General features: G+C 36.2%; 1 protein-coding gene across 6 annotated transcripts in view; it reads left to right on the top strand.

Annotated features, from left to right (window-relative positions):
- Nucleotides 1–25140, top strand: part of LOC106873188 (uncharacterized) — a 713512-nt gene that overhangs the window by 234617 nt on the left and 453755 nt on the right. For 5 of the 6 annotated variants that reach the window (XR_016242634.1, XM_089355369.1, XM_089355373.1 and 2 more), the window contains exon 3: nt 13912–13983. The exons of the other annotated variant lie outside the window; for it this stretch is intronic. Coding sequence is in view for 4 of the 5 variants with exons in the window: in XM_089355369.1 (XP_089211495.1) it covers nt 13912–13983 (72 nt within the window). In the remaining variant the exon portion in view is untranslated. The remainder of the gene's footprint in view (nt 1–13911; nt 13984–25140) is intronic. 6 annotated transcript variants of the gene reach the window in all.

The following is a 25140-nucleotide window of genomic DNA, read 5'->3' as shown; positions in this document are numbered from 1 at the left end:
CAAACATTGTTTGTGCTGTTACTCTTTTACTCTTTTACTTGTTTCAGTCATTTGACTGTGGCCATGCTGGAGCACCGCCTTTAGTCGAGTAAATCGACCCCAGGACTTATTCTTTGGATGCCTAGTACTTATTCTATCGGTCTCTTTTTGCCGAACCGCTAAGTTAGGGGGACGTAAACACACCACCATCGGTTGTCAAGCGATGTTGGGGGACAAATACAGACACACATACACACAAACATATATATATACATATATACGACAGGCTTCTTTCAGTTTCCGTCTACCAAATCCACTCACAAGGCTCTGGTCGGCCCGAGGCTATAGTAGAAGACACTTGCCCAAGGTGCCACACAGTGGGACTGAACCCGGAACCATGTGGTTGGTAAGCAAGCTCTTTACCGCACAGCCACTCCTGCTGTTGTCAATTATGAATAAAAAGAAAGGAAAGAAAGACAAAGAAACACGTTCAAAATGGTGAAAGCTACGCTCATTTTATGAGAGACCAATTTTTACAATGTGAGATCAGTGGGTATAAGAAGCATAGCAAGGGTAATTCAGCTGCACCAGGAAATGCAAGCAAAATCCTAACTAGTTGCATTACATTAAATGCCATACATACAGTTACTTTCAATTAAATCCTACAGAATTCTGTTCCAAATAATTGCCATATGAGACTTTTTTTCTACACTGCTATATTCGTAATATATTTGCATATTTGTGCAGGTTGACAGGTGTTTTTGTAACATTTACAGAACCATAAAATCCACCTTACTTGTTGAAATATCCGTACCTATGTTGGGAAGAAAGCTACAATATACTCCCTCAACTTAACCCTTCAATGTAATAGTATTTGACTTCAGTAATTGACGAACGTTAATAAATAATAAGAAAAAAAAATCCATTATATTTTCTATTCACGTTTTAGAATAACAGATTCTCTTCAACAAATAAACCTTGTTCTTGTAGTCTTGGGTGAATAATCCAAAATAGTAGATGTACTTCTATCTGATATTAATTTTATTGACCAAATATGAATAAAATGTAAAAACGTTCTGGACGTATTTTAAATCAGAGCTTTAAAACACTGTAACATATCATATAAATCATTATACTCAGTTCACATTATCTGTTCCATTTCCCAATCCTAATAGTTTCTATTATGTATCTTAAAATTTTTATTTACAGTTGTTATATAAGGTTAGACCGGATATCTCCTTTAAATGACTTTCAAATGAAAACATCTTATATACATGTTAAAATCTCAATAAGAGATAGTTTTAATATCTCAATAAGAAATGAGAGTAGTAACCATACTAACAAGTAAAGTTGTTCGCTATATCAATATGGCTGTTTAATGTTACTACTAGTTTAACCCCAGGCAGATCTTCTGCCAGTTGGTTATAGGTGCAGCTCTGCATTCTGCACATATATATTTATTTCTTTATGGCCCACAGAGGGATAAACACAGAGGGGACAAACAAGGATAGACAAAAGGATTAAGTCGATTACATAGACCACAGTGCGTAACTGGTACTTATTTAGTCGACCCCGAAAGGATGAAAAGCAAAGTCGACCTCGGCGGAATTTGAAGTCAGAACGTAACGGCAGACGAAATAGCGCTAAGCATTTCGCCCGGCGAACCACCTACCATCCTTCAGCAAATGACAGGGTCGCGAAACCGATTCGCTTTCGAGCTAGTTTGCTCATCCTCAATACCTGGTCGCCAGAGAGATGGCCAGAGTCCGCACCAGCAAGAAATATATAGTAAACAAAGCGACCATCGGTCACTGATTTGCAACAAGCAAAACAGCTAGTTGTAAAATTTCAGTAGCGATTAACTTTACAAGTAAAGTTAATCGCTACATCAATATGGCTGGTTAATGTTATTACTAGTTTAACCCCAGGCAGATCTTCCACCAGCTTGTTATAGGTTCAGCACTTCACCCTGTACATATATATTGCCAGGAGGGGAACGAACCCCTACCATTATGTTAAAATGATTTGTGCTTATTTGTTCATTTATCTATCTTGCATTTGTGTTTTACTAGACTAAAGGTATATTAAAAATCAACGTTCTAGAGAACTACGGTGCAGAATATATTTAAATGCACTCTAAGTTTAATTACTACAGAGCTACGATTTTCGTTAGAATATAATGCGTTTTAATAGGCTCATATCATTAAAACAGAGATGAATGCTTAACTAAATTAATGTTTCGAATATTGGAATTATTGATGTAGCAAAATAATGGGTTATATAATAAAAGAAAATACTGATTAAACAATTTTCCTTTAATTTTCTTTGTTATAAGAACGTTGTTATATAAGAACTCTTGTTTGTTATAAAGATAATAAGCAACAGGAGTTCATGTATATTCAAACTTCTTATTTAAAAGCCTAAACACTAAAAATATAATAGCTGAACTAGAATGAATGAATAAAGGTGAAAATTTAATTCACGAAAACCAAAGCATTTAATAATAGTGGTGTGTGTAAATATTCCTATTAAACGAATAATTGGCAATTTGTTAAATCTATCTCCAGCTGCTTCAGATAAAAATTTTCAAAGAGTAGTATAATGGTTTAGCATTTTTCAAAAGTGTAGTAAGCCCTACATACGAAAGTTTTGCAAAAATGTTTTTGACTGAAAATACATGGAGTTACGATTTTATGCACCCAACAAAGTATTGTTGTTAAGGTGAAACTGTTGCTAATGTGAAAAGAAATAGAATGGTGAAACTACTTTTTCGTTTTCTGAAAAAGCAACGTTTTGAACTTACGATACCTTTGCATAATAGCAACGATAAATAACGTTAATTTACGATGCCAAACATTGTAACTAGATACTAACACACGAACTTAGCGGGGAACCTACAAGTATTTCTAAGACCAGCTATGTGGCTATCTTCTACCAGTCGAATCATTTTCAAAACATAATAATTTGAGCCATGCACTCCCTATAAAAATAGAGCAAGCTTCAAACCCTAGTCAAAAACAGGACAGCTGCGACGTAAGCCACGTCTTTCTATTTCAACCTTTTGAAAATCAGTGTAAACTGTGAAACCCATTAAATATTTAAATTTAATAATAAAAACTATTTTAACTATTCTCAGCGCATTTTCAACTTTTATGTTTCCTATATTTCTACCGTCTGAAATACGATAAATTTGTTGAGTGGCTGTGTGGTAAGTAGCTTGCTTATCAACCACATGGTTCTGGGTTCAGTCCCACTGCGTGGCATCTTGGGCAAGTGTCTTCTACTATAGCCTCGGGCCGACCAAAGCCTTGTGAGTGGATTTGGTAGACGGAAACTGAAAGAAGCCCGTCGTATATATGTGTATATATATATGTATGTGTGTGTCTGTGTTTGTCCCCCCCACCATCGCTTGACAACCGATGGTAGTGTGTTTACGTGCCCGTAACTTAGCGGTTCGGCACAAAGAGACCGATAGAATAAGTACTAGGCTTACAAAGAATAAATCCTAGGGTCGATTTGCTCGACTAAAAGCGGTGCTCCAGCATGGCCGCAGTTAAATGACTGAAACAAGTAAAAGAATAAAAGAATAAAATAATATATATATATATATATATACAAGAAATGAGGGCAGGGAATCGTCAATTAATAATAGAATTAACAATTAACAATTTTGCCAAGTAGTTCAGTATGAAATAAACCTTTATCGGTAAGACCATTTATCATCATAAATATAAGGGATTAGCAATTGAGTTGCTTCTCCAACATACTGAAAATTCAGAAACAGCAGTCAAAGAACTACTGATTCTAAACTACAAATTTTTCTCTAAAATGGATGGCGATATTTATGGCACATAAATATCGCCATCCATTTTAGAGAAAAATTTGTAGTTTAGAATCAGTAGTTCTTTGACTGCTGTTTCTGAATTTTCAGTATGTTGGAGAAGCAACTCAATTGCTAATCCCTTATATTTATGATGATATATATATATATATATATATATATATATATATATATAAGTGGTACATTGTCCGATTCTTAGTAGAGGATGACTGGCCATTTTTTCCATCTTCTAAATAGTATTTACTGAAATTTCTAAGCGGTCTATACAACCACCCTGCGATCAAGAATTCTTTCATTTTCTCCCTCCCCCTCTCTCCTTCTCTCACCCTCGCTCGCGCGCGCGCGTGCGCACGCGCTATATATATGTATATATTAATATAAACATGTAAATGCGTTTGCATGTATAATTGCAAACATACAATGTGTATATTTGCATGTGCTGTCCTTGTTATGATCAATGACATTCTAACTTGTCTTTTTTTATTATGACTATCAGAATCTCTTTCCTTTCCTTATTTCTTTTACAAGGGTTTGATTTCAAGAAGATTCAGCTACTAATTCTAACAGAACGAGCAATAACATAACTCCTCTTGCCAAGCAATTTTCATTTCAGTTTTGAAAAATTGATTAAATTATATGCATGCGTAATAAGAGGTGGTAGAGCGTAAATGTAGTTCAATTTTGATTTCTTATTGAAAGTAATTTAGTCGGTGATGTTAAATGAGAGCCAATCGATACAATTGCGTATCACTTACGTTCACGATGGGTAAAAATCGTTCTTCTCTCTCATCACTTTTTCTTTGCGTCCCTCTTCTCTTTCCCTTTTCTCCTTTCTCACTTCTCCCTCTCTTTCTCCTCTCTCTATCTTTTTTCTTCTGTCTCTTCTTTCTTCATTTTCTCCTCTCTCTCTCTTTCTCTCTTCACACAATTTATTCTTCGATTTTTCTAACACTGTATTTAGATACATAAGAGGCTTTACAGTAGCTTTTGTCCCAAACCACAGAAATGTGGATCAATATGCATCGTTGTTGACGTTTAACGTCCAAATTGAACTCAATAATATTTCCATGTGAATTAGCTCTATTTTTTTCTAACCAACCCTAACGTGGCCTTACCCATTGACCTGAAACTACTAAAAGACTAATAGTTCCATTTGGTGCAGACACAGATTTTCACCAATTATATTATTCTAAAGCAAACTGTAGCGTATTTAAGATTGTCAATAACGACATAATGAAAATGTTTAATGCGAATTCTATTTTAACTAATCATATATCAAAAGGACCAACACACGTTTTGGATATGCAAAATCGTGAGTTAATGCTATGTACAAAATTCAAATATGTAAGACTAGCGCTTGATCATGGATTGGATTGCCTATGTTCATCCCCCAGAGGGACGAAGGTTTCAGCACGTTCTCTCCACCAAGAGATCATGCTGGTTTGATGAGATTACTTCGTCGACATGGCTTGGTAAAGAGGTGCAGCTTTTATACTCTTATCCAGGAGTAGTTAAGTCGCTTACATCAACGCCAGTACTCAACTTGTACTTATTTTAACGACCCCGAAAGGAAGTCGACTTCCGCCGAATTTGAACTCAGAAAATAAGGACGGTGAAACATCGCTAAATATTTCATCCGTCGTGCTAAAGATCCTTGCAGCTCGCCTCTTGATTACAATGTGATTTAAATAGAATTTCAACAGCAAAGTATGTGACAGACTAAACACCACTGAATTAAGGCATTGCTCATGGCGAAAGCAGTAACATTTAATTCGCATCAACAATATTTATTTTAACACATCAACAGAGTTGCCTTGTAGTCATTCAGTATGGTAGAAGCTAATTTTCCATCACGCCTCCTTACAAAAAATATACTTGGCAATTTAGTCAAACAGAATCCCACAAAAGAGAAAATAGTCAATAGCTGGAATGCAAAATGTCTGTATTAATTCAAAATGTCCTTATAATTCACAAAATTTTAATTCGTTCTGTGCATTTAATATCCAGAAATAATAACTTTCTTGCAATACAATACATGATTGATTTAGGATAGAATTATTCTCAACGGAATCGACTTCACAATTATTCTATTGTTTCCGGGTAGCTGAAAAGAAAACGTGACACCATTGGGATTAGCTCGATTTTGATCGTAGCTTATCACTTCAGTCACTAGTCGCATTTATTAAAACACAAACTACACACGTTTTTATATTCCTTTCTAAGTACGGATACCTGACTCACATTCAAATACTCATAAAGATATTCAAAATAGCATTGTAAGATTAGTGGGGAAGAAATAAATCTACATTAGATAAATTTAAAATTTTCATAAACTATTAAACAGATATTATTATAAGTGATTAGTGGAGGACATTCTTTTTAAAATTATATTAATTTAACATCAACAAAAAGTTATTTTCAATTAAATACGTTAAACAGGGAGAAGATAAATAGTTATACACTATAACATTTAGTTTCGTTACTGTTTTGATTTTATAATATTCCTTTTATAATATACTACAATACAACGTAGACTTGTTTTCAATATGTTTTTTCATTTTTATTATTGAAAAGCATTAGTTTACAATTATGGTTTACATGGAAATAATATAAAAGAAAATATGATAAAGAAATGTGAAGTGCATTGAACTGAAAGCTTACTTAGCGTCTAAATAATATTTTGCCTCCAAATAAGACCAAAATGACGGTTGGTTGCAGTTAAGAGTAATGTTGTATAGAATTCTGAATATTTCAGTTTTATACCAAAATAAATGACAAAGAGGAACGTCTACACAACAAAACTGAAAATAAGGAGAGCTGTCAGTCATATTTCTATCACTTTTTAATTATAAAAATGTGGGCAAATGTATTTACAGAAACTGTAACTCACCGTAAACTGCAGTGCATATAATTACATTATTCTAAACGTTGTAATCATATTTACAGCCAGCGTATCAAACCATGCATTTTGTGTTCTTGAGATCTGTTGAAATATTTGATCTAACGAATCTTGACGCTATCATATGATTTAGTATCATTCAACAAGCCGATGAAGTGGCAACTAGAAACCAGTCAAAGAAACCATTAAAATTCATATATAAACTCAAGCTGGCAGAACACTGAAGATAAGATAACGTATGATATATTCCAACATTTTCAAAAGTGTAAGCATTTCCCTAATCAAAACTCTCCTCCATCTCGTAGTGAAGGATTTTTTAAACTTAAAATTAGGTACTAAATACTAACAGACTTCGCCAATACATTAAATATCAATCAATAATAAAGTGTCTATCAATAATTTAAAAAATGAAGAATAGGTGCAGGCGTAGCTGTGTAGTTAGAAGATTGTTTCCCAACCATATGGTTCAGGGTTCAGTCTCACAGCGTGACTCCTTGGGACAGTATTTCCTACTATCGCCTCGGGCTGAGTAGATTTGGTAGACGGAAACTGAAAGAAGCCCTTTAAACATACATATATACATACATATATACATATATACATATATACGTACATACATATATACATATATATGTACATACATACATACATATATACATATATGTGTGTGGGTCGGTATGTCTATCTGTGTTTGCGTTTGTCCCCCACCTTAACTGGCAACCGGTGCTGGTGTATATTCGTCCCCATAACTTAGCGGTTCGGCAAAGGAACGGATAGAATAAGTAACATTCGACTAAATAATTTTCCAAAGCAGTGCTCCAGCACAGCCGCAGTCTAATGACTGAAACAAGTAAAAGATAAATAATGCAGACCACCTAAATTCCGCTAACAGAATAACATTCAAAAATGCAAGTGACGCTCTTAAAATGTGCGTCATGTCAACAGCCTGGAAACAGTATTAGTTATTTAGGAATATGCACTGTCCAAACAGCATTAGTTATAGAGGAATGTGCACTAACGAATTAAGGTAATTTTAGCAAAAATGACTGAAAACAAAACTAACAGCACATATCTTATTTCTGAAAAATAACAATAGATCACATAACATTGAATGCAAAACGACGGTTTATACACAGACGAATACTTTCTCAAGTTTATATCTTGGAAACGCTACCAAATCTGAATCAGGAAATTAAAGTCTTGAATAAGCCCAAAATTAACCTCCCCATGGCTTCATATGCACAAACATCCCAAATTCTGTAATGACATTCTAACAGCATTATCATGAAATATCAAGAGAATACAACGTTTCCTTTACGTTTCTTTTCTTTTCTTCTCTTTTTTCTCCAAGTAAAATAGTAATAACATCAGAATAAAACAAATACTGCAACCTAAAACAGATCATTTTCAGAAAACACCGAAAGGAATATATCTTTATTATTTTCCTTCCTTTCTAACAAATCTACATATCAACAAATCCCACACCGGCTCCAGTGCCGCGCAAAATGTATACACCCAAAAGACAAATAAGCACATACACACATACGTCTGAATAAACTCATTGATGAACGTATAAGAAAATATATACACGTTCAATTTCACTGAACACACAGATGTGAATTTCCCACAAATTCAACCAAGGAAAAGATATGCTACACATTTTAACATAGCACTATACGGTTTGCCTCCATTCTTTCCATAACAATAAACATATGAACCTGAATAAATCGATCTTATATCTCACATTAAATACAAAACCATATCATGACGAAACTAATTGTAATGTGAAACGGAATGCGCACACAAACACACACACTCATATATGAATCTACATGTATGTGTGTGAATATACTTTACTGTCACACGCAGTAAAGTAGACTGTGACTACTAGTTTGGACAATGCATTGCTGTGCTTATGTAGTCACGAGCAAACGGAGGAAATTCTACCATTGAACATGGAAGATGTAACAGCCGGAGGAAGAGAGGGCTGCCTCGACAGTCAGCTGGTACTCACTTCAGCTGGAGCAACGTGAAATGAGGTACTTTGATCAAAGACACAACATACCACTGGACCTAGGAATCGAATATGGAGTGATCTACACATACATAAACATACACAAACACACGCACAAACACACACGCACAGGCACACGCACACGTGTATATATATATATGTGTGTGTGTGTGTGTGTGTGTGTGTGTGTGTGTATGTATGTAGACATACCTATGTGGTAACAAGTTAACTTCTCAACCACATTGTTGAGTTCAGTCCCAGTGCATGGTACCTTGAGAAAATGCTTTCTTCTATAGCCTCAGGCCGATCAAAAGCTTGTGAGTGGACTTGGTAGACGGAGACTGTAAGAACACCATCATATGTGTGCACGTGTGTGTGTATGTGTGTGTGTTTATGTATGCGTATGTGTGTGTGTCTATGTTTGTCCCCCACCGCAACTTGACAACCAATGTTGATGAGTTTATGTCCCAGTAACTTAGTGGTTCAGTATAAGATATCGATAGAATAAATAGCTGTTTTTATAAAATACAGAAAATACGTACTGCGATTGATTTGTTCGACTATACTTCTCTGGGCACTGCCCCAGCATGGATGCAATCCAATGACTGAAACAAGTAAAAGAATAAAAGCATAAACCGTATTTTGTCAAATATTAGGTTAAAAAGATATGGGAGTTTCTTATACATCAATACAAAACCCTTTTTCCAAATTTTAAGCCCCCAAAATTCGGGTGTTCTTATACACAAGGGTTCCTTATACACGTTAAATTACGGTACATATGCAAATATTAAGCCATAGGATAAAGTTTTTTTTTCTCTCTAGTTATTGATAGGTGTGGAAGTGCAGTAAGAATTCTAATTCCCAGCCACATGATTCCGGGCCCAGTTTCACTGGACACTAAACCATGTTAGAGGATTTGGTAGACGAGGTCAGAAAGAAGCCCATTATATATATTTTTAGTAATGAAGGTTACATGCTTATGAAGTGAAATATTTATCTTATATATGGAGTGTATGCATGTTGTTGGCACTCCGTCGCTTACGACGTCGAGGGTTCCAGTCGATCCGATCAACGGAACAGCCTGCTCGTGAAATTAACGTGCAAGTGGCTGAGCACTCCACAGACACGTGTACCCTTAACGTAGTTCTCAGGGATATTCAGCGTGACACAGTGTGACAAGGCTGGCCCGTTGAAATACAGGTATAACAGAAACAGGAAGAAAGAGTGAGATAAAGTTGTGGTGGAAGAGTACAGCAGAGTTCGCCACCATCCCCTGCCGGAGTCTCGTGGAGCTTTAGGTGTTTTCGCTCAATAAACACTCACAACGCCCGGTCTGGGAATCGAAACCGCGATCCTATGACCGCGAGTCCGCTGCCCTAACCACTGGGCCATTGCGCCTCCACGGAGGGTATGCATATGCTAAGAATATCGTACAAAAACAAAAAATATAAATGTATAAAATATAAATAATGATAAAAATAATAAAAAATAAAATTAAAATAATAAATAAAAATAAAAATGTATTTAAAAATACACTAAAAGAAGTATTACCAAATAAAAGTAAAGAAGTATTATAATCGCAAAAGGAAGATAAAAGCAAATACTAATACTTGTATAATACAAACCGCACCAGGTCACAGAGGGGAAGACCACTCACCATCACCTCGGTAGTGAAGAAAAGCACCCCCAGAGCGCTGGAGTGGCTGGACCGTACCCACCTAAGACCCTGAGAACAACAATCAGGTGAAAGGAATGATTGTAGATGCAAAAGGGGCTAGACAAATAATATATTGGACTATATATGTTGGAGATATATTTGAAAAGATAATTATTGGAGATATATTTTAAAAGACAATTGTTGGAGATATATTTAAAAAGATAATTTGGTTCTCGCTAAGTTTGACTTACTTCCAGTGAAAACATGTTTTTAGACAAACAAGCTTTTTCTTAATACTTAGAAGACTTGCTTGCATGAGTTATATGATTTTCTGCTAGTTTGAAATGGTGTTTGGTTTTTGTTGTTGAGAAGCTATGTCCTGCTCAAAATAGGAAACACTAGTTTTCATGACACTCTCATTGTATTCACGTTTTGTCGTTTATTCAAATCGCTACATGTCATAAATATTTCTCTCTATGTTTGGGAAGGGAAACATTGGTTACAACGATCCCTATACTTGACTGATAATTTATGTTATCGACTCCTAAAAGGATAACAGTTGAAGTTGACACCCACTGGATTTGAGCTCAGAATGTAAAGAGCCAGAAACAACTAACACTAAGCATGTTGCCCGACGCGCAAATGATTCTGACATCTAAGTACCTTACATATCGTAAATAATGGTCTTGGCACAATATCATTTCTAGAATTGGAAAGCTTTTGCTCTTTACGTATTGTGTTTCGTTCTGCAGCTTAATGGATTTCGTTAGAAAAAAACATCTACATATGTTATTATCCATTATCTAAACTATATTATGCAGAAGTCTATTGTGAACCTGATCTTCTTGTGGTACATATATATAATTGAAAACGTATTGTATGATATTAACCTTTTATTCTTTCACTGGCTACAGTCAATGGATCGTGGCCATGCTCGGGCAAAATTATGAAGGAAGTAGTCGAGCATACAGTCATTACTACTTAATTTTTACCTGGAGATCCATCTGCATTGGTTAAAATACTAATTTACGGGTGAAAACATATTAACTTGTATACGCATAGATACACGGAGCTATTAACCTGTCTATCTATCTATCTATCTATATGCAAGTTAATATATACATACATACATACATACACACACACACACACACACACACACAGATATATATATATATATATATATATATATATATATATATATATATATATATATATATATACAGTCACACACGAGAGGTTACTAAGAAAAGTTCCTGACTTTAAAGGTATCACGAAAAAGCCGGGCTGGAAGCCCAGCCTTCCGAGTTCTTTTACAGGGCTTCGAAAAACTGAATAAGTATGTGAAACTGAAAGGGGAATATGTGAATAAAATCGTAATTAAATGATCCTTCTGTATTTTCCTTTACCCAAAGCCAAGGACCTCCCATCACCTCCTCATGTTTTATACACACACACACTCACACACACACACACACACACACACACACGCACATCTAATATAATAAATGCGAAAACTAATTTCTGTGTGTCAGTGTGCCACACTTTAACCCCCTCTCTCACTATGACACTTTCTCGTGCTGGGGTTGAAGTAATAGTAGACATAGACACGGTGGGTTGGTGGCGAAGACAGACAGAGAGATGGAGAGAGAGAGAGAGAGAGAGAGAGAAAGAGGGCGAGAAATAGAGACAAAGAAATTTAGCGAGAGTTGATGATGTTCTATTAAAAGTAGTAGTGATGATGGTGGCAGTGGGAGGTATAAGATAGAAAGAAAGTGTGGGTATAGGAGAAAAAGAGGGAGATGAAGAACAACTTTGTTTAACCATGTCTCTTTAACAGAAATTCCTGTAGCCATCATACTGAACACTATCATTTTTTGCTTTCTTTAACATATATATATATATATTAACACACATATATAAAATACACTTTAATGGAAGTAAAGTTTCCCCAAAATTAAACATATCTAATATGATAAATGCGAACGTCAGTGTCACACTTTTTTCAACTTTAATGAATCCTTTCTACTGGAAGTACAAAGCCCCAAATTTTGCATGAAGGGATTAAACTGATTACATCGAGCCAGTATGTCACTGGTACTGATTTTATCTATTCCGAAGGATGAAATGCAAGTCGACCTCGGTGGAATTCGAACTCAAAATCTTACAACCTACGAAATACCGATAAACATTTCGCCCGCCGTGTTAACGATTCTGCCAGCTCGCCTCCTTGCTATAATATAATATAATATAATATAATATAAAAATATAATATAATATAATATAATGTAATTTAATGTTATGTAATGTTATGTAATGTAATGTGAATGTCAGTGTGTCTGTGTGTTACACTTTTTCAACTTTACTCCTAGAAACCATAGCCCAACATATCATGCCGCTTTGGAATCAGGCTGACTCCGTGAGTAAATTAAGAACAATCCCGCCCGAATCCGGACAAACAATCCTGAAATTTTGGATTCCCATATCTTCATTACTGTTGTTGTTTTCGGCAATTTTTTTACGTAACTTTTAGCGACAAAAATTTTATACGATAACAGTTTTTATAATCTAAAGACCAACTCTGTGAGTAAATTAAAAACATTCCAGGACGAATCCGGACCTGCAATCCTGAAGTTTTGGATTCATTGTCATTACTGCGATTGTTTTCAGCGATCTTTTTACGTAATTTTTAGCGATGAATATGATCATCATTGGGATGCGACTCTGGAGGAGGCAATCACAACAGATTCTCCAAAACAAGTCACAGATTTGTTCGCAGATCTTCCCATTCGGGGTCAGTTGTTTAAAAGCTAGTAATACATAAGCACGATTAGCTTCTCTGTTGTTTTCGTCTACCAAATTTCACTCACAAAACTTTGGTCGACCCGAGTGACTTGCCCAAGGTGTAACACAATGAATCAAACCAGGAATCGCGCGGTTGCAAGACGAAAATTTCAACCACAGTACCATGCCTTAGCCAATATTGGACAGATGTATATAAAATCTTATTTAAACACTAACCGTTTTGAATGTTTAATCACTACACTGTATTGTGATCTTATTTTAGAGAAAATGTTGGAAGAAAGATACAATCTGTTCACTCAAAATAACTTGTAATAGCTTACAAAATTCAAAATCAAAGAAATGATATATCATTCTCATCCGTGTGAAGAGCGAAAGTATACACTATATATATATATATATATATATATATATATATATACATACACACAGAGACAGATAATTAATGAAGTGTTCCCAAAATAAACTATCATACGCATAAACTTAGTATTATTTCAGTTTATATAGAAAATCATTCTGTTATGTCCACCGATACTCAGTCTTTTATATCGTGATTCCCATTGCCAATAACGTTTATCACAAAACGTATTAACTTCTCATTTCCATACAACTAAATATAACGCAATTCCTGCTTAAAAAAGAAATATTGATTGTACATTACGGAAACAAATTATACAGTGGAAATAATCTAATCTATAGAATTTTTTTCTTCCTTTCAGAAAACTTGGTTCAAATCTTTTAGAAAATTTGCCACCTAACGTCTTCAAGAATTTAGAATGCCTTACTATATTGTAAGTATTTCTATATAGTATTAAATGTTCTTTAAGTGTTTATATTAATACTTGTAGTTGTTGCTGTTTTGGTATATGTTTTAATTCTTCCATTCTTCTTCTCCGAAAAGACTAACCAGTAGTAGTAGTAGTAGTAGTAGTAGTAGTAGTAGTAGTAGTAGTAGTAGTAGTGGTGGTGGCTTTGTTGCACTAATAATAGCAACAGCAGTAGCATTAATAGTAATAATAACAGAAGAATCAACAGCAGCAACAATAACAACAGCAGCAACAAGAAGAAAAGCAGCAGCAGCAGCAGCAGTAGTAGTAGTAGTAGTATTAGTAGTAGTAGTAGTAGTAGTAGTAGTAGTAGTAGTAGTAGTAGTAGTAGTGGGAACAGCAGATCAGCAGCAGGAAAAGGAGCGGAGTGAGTAGCAGCAACAGAAGAAGAAGAAGAAGAAGAAGAAGAAGAAGAAGAAGAAGAAGAAGAAGAAGAAGAAGAAGAAGAAGAAGAAGAAGAAGAAGAAGAAGAAGAAGAAGATGGAAGAGAAGGAGGAAGAGGGCATTGTTCAGTACGATGTGTGTCTATCGACCGGAATAAGGACTGTATGAAAGTGTTTACGATACCTTGAATATTGAGGGCTAGTCGAGAAAATACGCAGTCCTAAAGATCCACATTTTTGCCATTAGTCCCACAATATATGGGGAGACGAAAAATGGCAGTTCCGGTGTGATACATTGGTAGGGGCGGTAACATTTAGGTGTCCTTCATTTTAACTGCATAGTTCAAGAAGGTAGGAAAAGAGTAAATACGGAAAAAGGAGGAAAACTATTTGAAGGATTGACCAAAGTAGACCGATGATTATTGATTTTAGTGTAAATATAGGAAAGTCAGTTGTTTATTAAGTAATAGGAAAAGGAGCAAGAATTTCGGCTCGGTTGTTTTGATCAACAGTCGATCTAGAAGCGTCCAGCTGTTTATTAGTTTCAGTAGATAGTTAAGTTTAATCTGAGGAAATCGCATATATATATATATATATATATATATATATATATATATATATATATATATATATATATATATATATGTATATATATATATATATATATATATATATATATATATACGATTTCCTCAGATTCGCCATGATAGATCGCTAGCCATTACACCTTTTTTTCTCTCCTTGTTTCTTTCTGTGTTCCTTTCTGTGGAAGAGCGTAAGCTCAACACGCTAAAGACTTTTTCACTTCCCGAGTTATACTAATACATCTGTTTGTTTTCTACACCACCTGTCTGCGTCTTCTGTTTTTTCTTTTTGTTTTGTGAATTCTCCTTATATATATATATATATATATATATATATATATATATATATATATATATATATATATATATATATATATATATATATGTATATATATATATATATACACAAGCTTTGGTACAAGTTTGTAATGGTTTGTATTTTTATACGAATAGCAAACAAATTGAAAGTTTTATTATTATTATTTGGATTTGGGCAGATTATTTACTCTCAGATCAAAATCTCATCTGCTCCTTCGAATACTCTTTCAGAGGAAAAGCAATAATTAGTGTTAGAATGTTGAAAGTAAGGCGTTGCTGGAGATTATGAAAGCTTAGTTGGAATTGCAAAATTGGTGTGGCTACATGTGATTTTAGACCGGCACGAAGACCTAAAATGGAAGAATATGCTTGGTTTTAGTGTATCAGAGCAATCTGGGATGTTGTATGTGGTGTCCGGACCGACTCTATATGTGGTCGCTCACTCCTATTTCTGGGAGCGATATAAAAAGCAAATCAGCTGCTTTGGCAAGAACAATCCTGATAAATGCTCAAGACATCAACTCATTCAACAATATACAAAAAAAAAATGGAAAATTGTGTACGTTAAGAGATGGATTCTCAAGATCTCAATTCGTTTCTTCATCGAAACCAAGACTCGCCTAATTGACATTCACTTACATGCTGAAGTAAAGTAGAGATTTTACAAACGCTCGCAGAAATCGTGAAGTCCGAAGAAATGGAAGTTTTCCTACTTTTCTCCTCGATGCCTTTGCAGTTGACAGAAAGGACATATTTTCATATAGCTACCGTGAATCGCTGTCTATATTCAACAAACCCAACGTTCTATCAATAAATGGACTCTACTTATTACCTCAAGTAATGTCCACTTGTTAGGTTTCTCCAAAAAATGAGTGTTCATCCAACAATGGAATTCTGACAGCATACTAATGATGGTAGCATCGAAATTCATTTTGTGGGTTAGTCTACGAACACTCTGAAACAAGAATACCAAGAATTTACATCTCAGCCTCGGACAAAGCAATAGTGTAGGTATTTTTCAAGTTTGTGAATGACTTTTCCTGTATCAACTCGTACTTGAGCCAATAGTTTGCCATTTATCCTTCAAGGATCGACAACATGAAATACCAATTACGTATTAAAGAGGACACTATCGACTAAACATCTCCCCTCATAATTTCAGGCCCTGATCCTATATTAGAAACAATTATTATTATTATTATTATTATTATTATTATTATTATTATTATTATTATTATTATCATACACTCAACAGATTATATTGTTGGAAAAGAAAAGAATCTTAACATCGGGCTACAACAAGTTGCTTTAGATGACCAGAACCCTCCTAAGTATCCTAGTTGTCCCTAACAGCACTGTTTTCTGCAGCTGTACTAATTTGGGTTTTATGCCTAACTCCTGTTCAGATCTTCCCAATGCACCTATAAATACTGGGATACATTTCCTCTGCACTTTTCATAGTCTTTGTAATTCAATAGCTAGGCCCTGGTGCTTTGCCATTTTTCTACACTTCTCATGAATTTTGTCATCATTTGGGACTGTAAAGTCAATTATCTGGCACTTTCTATTCTCTTTATCTACTACTACCAAAATCAGGTCTTCTAGCTACTAGCTTTTATTACTCTGTCAGTCTGAATGTTAAACTCCCACTACATCTTTTACTTCTTACTTTCTAGTACTTTACTAGGTTCATGTTCATACTATTTATCAGTATGTTCAAATCCTAGCTTTCTACAAAGCTCCTAGCGGATTGCTCACCCTAGATTGTCATGTCTTTTCTTTAAGATCATCTATATGTCTCTCATCAAGTAAACTACCACTGCTCCTTTCCTGTACTATGAGATTACTTTTATTAGTAAGAACTATATTTTCATCGTTACCTCTGCTGCTATTTTCCAAGACCCCTCTTTGGATAGCTTTGTGCTCTACTTCTGTGAACCAACGATTTTTTCTTATTGCCTTCTGTTATTTTCTCATACCACCGACTTGCGCTTTCAAGACTGTATTTTTCTCAAAAGACCCCGTGAGAAATTTTTACTACGCTATCATGGGACCGCTTGTATTCTTTCTGCATTGCCTGGTAAAACTCACACATATCCTTCACAACAAATAAGCCCTCTCCCTCCTTTTTTCTGGATACGTGTAATCTGTCGACATCACTCATTGCACGAAAGCTTTTGTTCATTATCATCATCATCGTCGTCGTAGGCGTCATCATCAGCATCATCATGATCATCATCATCCTCATCTGTTGGAATATTATTATTATTACTATTACTATTATTATTATTATTATTATTATTGTTCAGTAGTTTTATTTTTATAACGTGCTTTCACTTCACTACCGAGCGCAGCTCTGTGCACCTTGGGTATGTGCTGTGGTTTGCTGTGGTGCTCTTATGTTTACTGTATTGAAAGTGCTTTGCGTAGAATGTGTGCAGTACCCAGTAGTGCAATCTTCTGTATGTTATATATATTTGTAAGTCCTGGTGTTTTTGTTATGTATTTGTCTGAATATTTTTTTATTATACCTAAGGCACCTACTATGATAGGAATTGTCTCTTATTATTATTATTATTATTATTATTATTATCATTATTATTATTATTATTATTGTTATCATTATCATTATTATCATTATTATTATTATTATTGTTATCATTATCATTATTATTATTATTATTATTATTTTATGTTTGACTTTTGCTTTGCATTTGTACAAGTTGGATCCAAGTCTCACCCAGAGACCTCAAGAGACAAGTTAGAAGTTCATGTAGGTGTTGTGCTTAGGGTACCATATATTTGGATTTGTACATAGTGTTTATTATTATTATTATTATTATTATTATTATTATTATTATTATTATTATTATTATTATTATTATTATTATCGTCAAACAACTGACAAGTAACTCTGTGATATTGAACAGAATATTTGCCCCTTTCCCCTCCCCCAAAATTTCAGGCCTTGTACCTATAGTAGAAAGGATTATTATTATTATTATTATTATTATTATTATTACTATTATTATTATTATTATTACCGGCGTCCCTGTATTTATTTCACTCCGCTGCTCAACCAAATTCATAGCCTTTTCTTTGGAGCACTTGCTTGAAAGATTATAATTACCAGACGAAAAATTGCCCTTAACACCTGCGCTTAATTTTACACACACTTTATCTTATTCTCTTAGCTGTACTACATTTTGCACATTCAATGTGTTAATAGGTATAAACATAGTATACAACGAAATATTCTAACAGCAGGCAAACAAAGAAAGCAACGCCAAAACAAAATACCAAACTTAATGAATAGAAAGAAGAAAAAAATTACATTTTTATGAACAAAAATAATTAATCACATTTTAATGAACAAATAATAGGAAAATATTCCAAAGTGTCTAACAATGATTCAAAAGATTTACATCACTCGCACAGATTCAGGTAGCTTAAATCTCTCATATGTTGGTTGTATTATATTTAATTTTATCTTTATTCTAAGACAATTAGAATAAACTGTAATTGAATTTCTAGACTAAACATGATTGCAAGGAAAACATAGTTGGAATAATTTCGTAAAAGTAGCGTTCTTTCGCTGCAAGATCCCCTCCAAGAGGGAATAATAGAAAGATTAAATATCTATTATATAGAAGAGATGGTACTGTGTTGCATTTGTTTTTAAGATAACAACTACAATACAACAAACACTCGGGAGAATGCCTCTCAACCGTAAAAGGAAAAGTTTTGGCATTTTCTGTTTCACTTTTAAAACGGGCGATTCAAGCAAAACACTGACCGAAATTGTCACCGATATCTCCGCTCTTACATTTGTACCCCAGTATATGGAGCAAAAAAAAATACAATAATGACGATAAGAGATTAGAAACACAGTGGTTTCGTGGCTCTTTGTCACTTTTTGTAAAGAAATATGGGTATGTAGTTAAAACAAGGCTAAGGAGAGATAAGAAATGAAGGGGCGCTTCAATGACACTCGAAGACCGCACAACCATACAAGAATTGTGCACAGTTGAAGGGGACGAGACAAAAGACATAAGATGATTGGTACAAGGCAAAAGCATTAGTTGCTTCCACATTTGCTATAAGAACAACGTCATACTTTTTCTTTGAAGAACTAGAAAGACTAAATCAGAAAACAAAACAAAAAAACCAATGTACTTAGTGCCCATCCGAGGCAGCAACAAGAGCAACAATTCTCAGTTTCTAACGCAGAAATGGCAGCCTTATAAGAGAAGCGGGCCGCTTAATACACAGCTCCTAATCAGGCAGTCCCTACTACTAATAAAGGGAAACTTAATTCTTCGTTACGCATGTCATTTAGTTATAGACCGCAAGTTTCACATGACTCTCTAGCGCATCAATCGAGACTTTGGGAATATTTATCAAAACCATCTAATTCCTGAAGCAAAGGAGTAAACACACAGCCCTCTAACATTAGCAACCTTTAGCACTATTCTATTATCGTATGACATGAAATAGCTAATGGTTGCAGTGGAATGTGCAGAAAGTGTTGCAGGAAACGCAAAAGATTAAAACAACAAAATCTCCACCCCCCACAAAAAAATTCAAAATAAAACATGTCTTAATGGGCTGGAAGGAACGATTTCTACGTAGCAATATTGACATTACTCCAAAAAAATATAAATGATAATAATGAAGAAGATGAAAAGGAGAACGAAGGACTAAGAATCAAACCGACAGCTAATAGATAAAATCACATATCTGTAGTTTTTTGAATGCTTATGTCACATGTTTGCTTAAATAGGGTCGAGCTAGAACCTAAGTAACAATAAGAACATCTAAATCTAGCGCGATTTCGAAAATGAAGAGACTCCGAAGGTAATTTATAATAAACTGTAACAGAAATAGCAAACTTTAGCATAATGTTCACAATTCACCATCAAACAATTTCAACAATAATTCGAATATCAAAATAGTCTGTTGCCAGGCAACGGTATTATGAAACCATGCATTCTAACTTAACTTATAATTCCATAATAAGTAGGCATTCTAGAGGAATGCAGATACCCACACGTATATACACCTACACATATACATACACACACACACACACACACACTCACACACACACTCACACACACATACACACACACACACAGGAGTATAGAATAGCAAGAACCAGTGTTCGCTGGCCGGTGTTCCTTTGTATATATTTGTAGATTAACTGTGCAATATTAATCTACATATAATATTGATAGATAGATAGATAGATAGATAGATAGATAGATAGAGAGAGAGACATACAGACATTTGGGAACTATATATATTTCATCAAAGTCCTGGAATAATGTAAATCAGACTCGAACCAGGATTCCAGAATCAAAATGTTCTTGAATAGATAGTTCAATATAGTTCAACATTCCAATTATTCCTTCATGTATGCGGGATTCTCACCATCAAATCTTCCTGCGAAACCAATTTTCGTCTAACTTTACTTATAACTTAGCGTAGTAATTGGTAAATAGAAATGAAATTTAATATTCTTAGCCTATTTCTCCTGAGAAACTTCCTATTTTCTTCTGATATCTTTATAATCATATATTCACTGTCCTTTCCTCTATGTGTGCGTGTGGGCACGCCCGCGTGAGTGTTTATATGTGTGTGTATGTGCTTGTATGTGTGTATATTTGCATTCTCGTTTGCTCCTTTTAGACATACCATTACTTCGTTAAACATCCTGAACTTTCTCAACTATCCTTGTGCTACTTCTCTCATTTAACATTAATTTTTTTCTTTTACCTAAACTTTTGTTTTTTATTGATCATTATAATGTAAATTTCTTCTCATATTTATTATTACAACGTCATTATTTACGGGACAGTGGTTCCAATATAGTAACGTAATTGTAGACTTGTGTACACTGACACGCATACATATATATATACATGCATACATTCATTTCATACATACATATATGCATATGTATGTATGTATGTATGTATGTATGTATGTATGTGTGTGTGTATATATATATATATATATAGAGAGAGAGAGAGAGAGAGAGAGGGGGAGGGAGATAGATAGATAGATAGATATCTTTTTATTATAGCCACACAGGGCTAAATACAGAAAATGGACAAATTACAATGTAGAGCTTTTCTTGGGGGGGGGGATAATTTCGATCAAAAGGGATCGCGGAAAAAAGGGGGGGGGTTTCGATCGAAAGGGATCGCGGGAAAAAAAAGGGGGGGCATAAATATGGATCGTGTATCACAGTCAATGTAAAAAAAACAAAAACGGGGAACAGATTAGGTTTATCCGTGGAGAGAAAAGCCTACGGAAAAGACCACGGTCACCTCAGGCTTCTTTTTTTAAAGGTACATGAAAGTACATGTAAGTACCTTCTCTCTTTTTGTCTCTTTTTGTTACAAGTCTATGCTTAAAATAGTGTCGTCTTTCATTCTTACCATTCTTGCCACATTTACCCATTTTTTATTGAAACTTTCATTCGACAACACTTTCCTCTCTATCCTCATCCTCCTTTTCAAGTGGTACTTGAAAAAGTTGACGAGGGACTGACCAGAGAGGAAAGTGTTTGTTTGTAGACCTTTCAAACGCGTCCACCACACGCATTTTTTTGCCATAGCTATCAGTGTTACAAAAACCGTTTTTCCTTCCCGTTTAAAGGAAGGTGGCGGAACAATATTCACGATAGACTCGGCTGATAAGTGGGCTCGTCCCACACGCGACAACAACCGTTCGACGAAGGTCCACAGCTCTGAAATATCTGGACACTGCACGAGTGCGTGCAGAACGGTTTCGTCGCTCTGACCGCATCTCGGGCAGATCGGTCCGGTGGTTTTCGAACCGTGTCTGTAGATCTTCTCTCGAACTGGTAGTGCGTCTCGATAGCATTGCCAAGCCAGGGATCTCTGGAAATTATCCATAGTCCCCGGCCCGAACGTCGTCTTGAAAAGGCGGGTTAGGAATTTCTCATCGACACCCAGGTTTGCCCCGAGAGTGTCGTCAGACCTCCCCTCCACTAGTCCTCTATAGAACGCATTGGTCGTTTGGAAGTTGCACAAGTTTGATCCCGGACGGCAGAGCTGTTGTAGAGCTTGGCGACACTCGCGGTGCCAGTCGCCCAGTTTCGGTCTCTTCCTGATCCATGTTTGCAGTTTGGTGAGTGAGACGAGCTGCGGGAAGGCGTGCCTCACAAACGGCGCTCACACCTGTTCACCGTCGTCAATGAAGTTCCAGAGATGCCGCAGTATCAGCGCATGTCTGCGCATCATTAACCACGGCATCCCCAGTCCTCCAACTGTTGTTGACAGCAAATGGATCACCTCACCATCGGAACGCCACCCTTTCACAGAAAGCGGAAAAGTATGCGTTCTACTTTCGTGATGGTGGCATCGGGACAAGGCACGACGGTCAGGCGGTAATCGATGATTGATGCGATACACACATTAGCCACCTCCGCCCGGCCTTTTTAGAGATAACTTTCTCTCGGCCCATGTTTGGCTGAGTTTGATCACTCTACTGGTGATCTCGTCCCAGTTCTTATCCATTTGGAGGTCCGGACTGAACCAGACCCCGAGCAGTTTAACCGGTCCGTCCGTCCAGCGTCCCACTACGGCGTCGCTGTTGGACGGTTTGGGCTTGCTTCTCCAGGTGCCAGGATCCTTAACTACCCTGTCCATGATGTAGCGCATGAGGTGGAGGTTGTCATGGATGCTTCTGCCCGGCACGGCGCATGTTTGCGCCTTGTCGACCAGTTTATCGATGACAAGCGCCAACCTCTCGGCTATTACTTTTGCCAAAATTTTCAAATCTGCGTTGAGCAGAGTGATGGGCCTGAAATTATCTATAAAATTCCCCTTGTTTGGGTCTTTCTTCAGCAATGTCACTGCACCTCGGCTCACGAAACCGGGAATTCTCCCGTTTTGTTTCCAGTTGCAGTAGACTGATGCCAAGAGGTCGCCAAACAAGTCTGGCATTTGACAATACAGCTCGTAGGGTAGACCATCCAATCCAGGCGACTTATCCCTCGTGCAGCCCACCATAGCATCCCTTACTTCAGCAGCTGTGATGGGACCCTCACAACACTCTGCCTCTCCCGCCGAGAGCCGCGGCAGGCCGGTCAGGTAGGCACTGAAGTCCATCCTGCGTTCCGACCCACCGCTCGCAACGATCAGTCGAGCAAAGTGCTGTTGAAAGGCCCCACACATCCTTTCGGATTCGAGCAAACTACATCCCTGTTCATCGATAAGAGACCGAATGGTGGCTCTGTTACCGCGTTGCGCCTCTGCCACCCGGGGCAGCTTCGATCCCTTCGTTCCTTAAGGCACGCATTTTACCTCTGACGACGCAACCTTCGTGTTTGGCGTTGAGGTGTTGGTCGAGGGCCATCCTCGCAGCCAAAACGTTGGTTGCGCTGCCAGTTGTAAGTGCCTCTTCTAGTTTCTTAACTAAGTCTCCCTCTACTCTATTTCGATCTATCGCTAGTTATTTACTAAACCTAATAGATAGATAGATAGATAGATAGATAGATAGATAGATAGATAGATAGATAGATAGATAGATAGATAGATAGATAGATAGATAGATAGATATTTATATATATATATTACTACAAAAAGCTACAGAAACAAGAAAACATAGATCGTAGGTTACTAATTCTGTACTAGAAGACAAATTTTTGCACCATTTTGTAACTAACGTGAAGATAATATGCAATTTGTTCGTTGCAAACTCAACACAATACCAACATCGAAAAATATTGGATTAATATTTGCGCTGCGAAATATATCTTTCACGCAAAGAATATAAGAAGATGTTATCTACATCATAATTTTAAATATATATATGTATGTGTGTGCACAATCATATTTAATACCTTCGTGTACAGTCCAGCATGGGAAGATCTTTTGCTGCGGTGATCGCTTCGGAAGAAACTTTTTCTCACACACAATATATGAACGAATAACGTCATCGAAATGTAAGTCTCATGTGTGTCCACACCATTACGTTTTATCAGTCACGAATACGAAATCAACTTTCACAGCCCTTTATGAACGGAATTCCTTTATGAGCGTCAGGTTCATCCAGGCTGGAACTAAATAACTGGACTTACATGAAACTGCAATCAATAACATATATGCTTGTACATTCGTATTTTGCAAGCTTGTGTACATTGAAACATGGAAAGACCTCTCATTGCAGAAGTAGCCGCAGTTCCTCCCGAGACTATTTCCTCCGCGGAGGTCCCTTCCCTATCCGAGTATACATAAATTATTACACGCATATGTCTTATTCAAATTTGCTTTGTGGGACTCTAGTTAGTTAAAACGTATCGATGGCATACGGTTTGTTCTTATTACTGAGTCTGAAGGTTGAGCCGGTGCCCATGACCCTTGTAGACACTTCTAGGCCGGTGTATTTGATGCAATTATTATTCTCTTTAAAGTGTTGGAAATCAACCCGTAGAGAAAAAGCATGAGTAGGGAGAAGATTTCAAAAGGACGATGTTCTGCTGGGAAAGAAGTGGGCATAATTGTAAGTACTGGGTCGGGCGTGAATGCAACAAGAATGACCAGAGGTGTCAGTAGAATTGGATGGGTGGTACCTGAATAAGAGTGGTGTGAGACCAACCATCTCCGTGAAGCAGAGTCCATTTTAGTAACGAGAGTAATGAGAGATTATTTCATAAGTGTATTCTTTTCTACTCTAGGCACAAGGCCTGAAATTTTGTGGGAGGGGGCCAGTCGATTAGATCGACCCCAGTACGCAGGTGGCACTTAATTTATCGACCCTGAAAGTATGAAAGACTAAGTCGACCTCGGCGGAATTTAAAC

This window comes from Octopus bimaculoides, chromosome 7 (assembly GCF_046866305.1).
Source record: "Octopus bimaculoides isolate indiv1 chromosome 7, ASM4686630v1, whole genome shotgun sequence".
Lineage (NCBI taxonomy): Eukaryota > Metazoa > Mollusca > Cephalopoda > Octopoda > Octopodidae > Octopus > Octopus bimaculoides.
The sequence above is the reverse complement of the archived record's forward strand: the minus strand, read 5'-3'. Positions and strand labels throughout refer to the sequence as shown.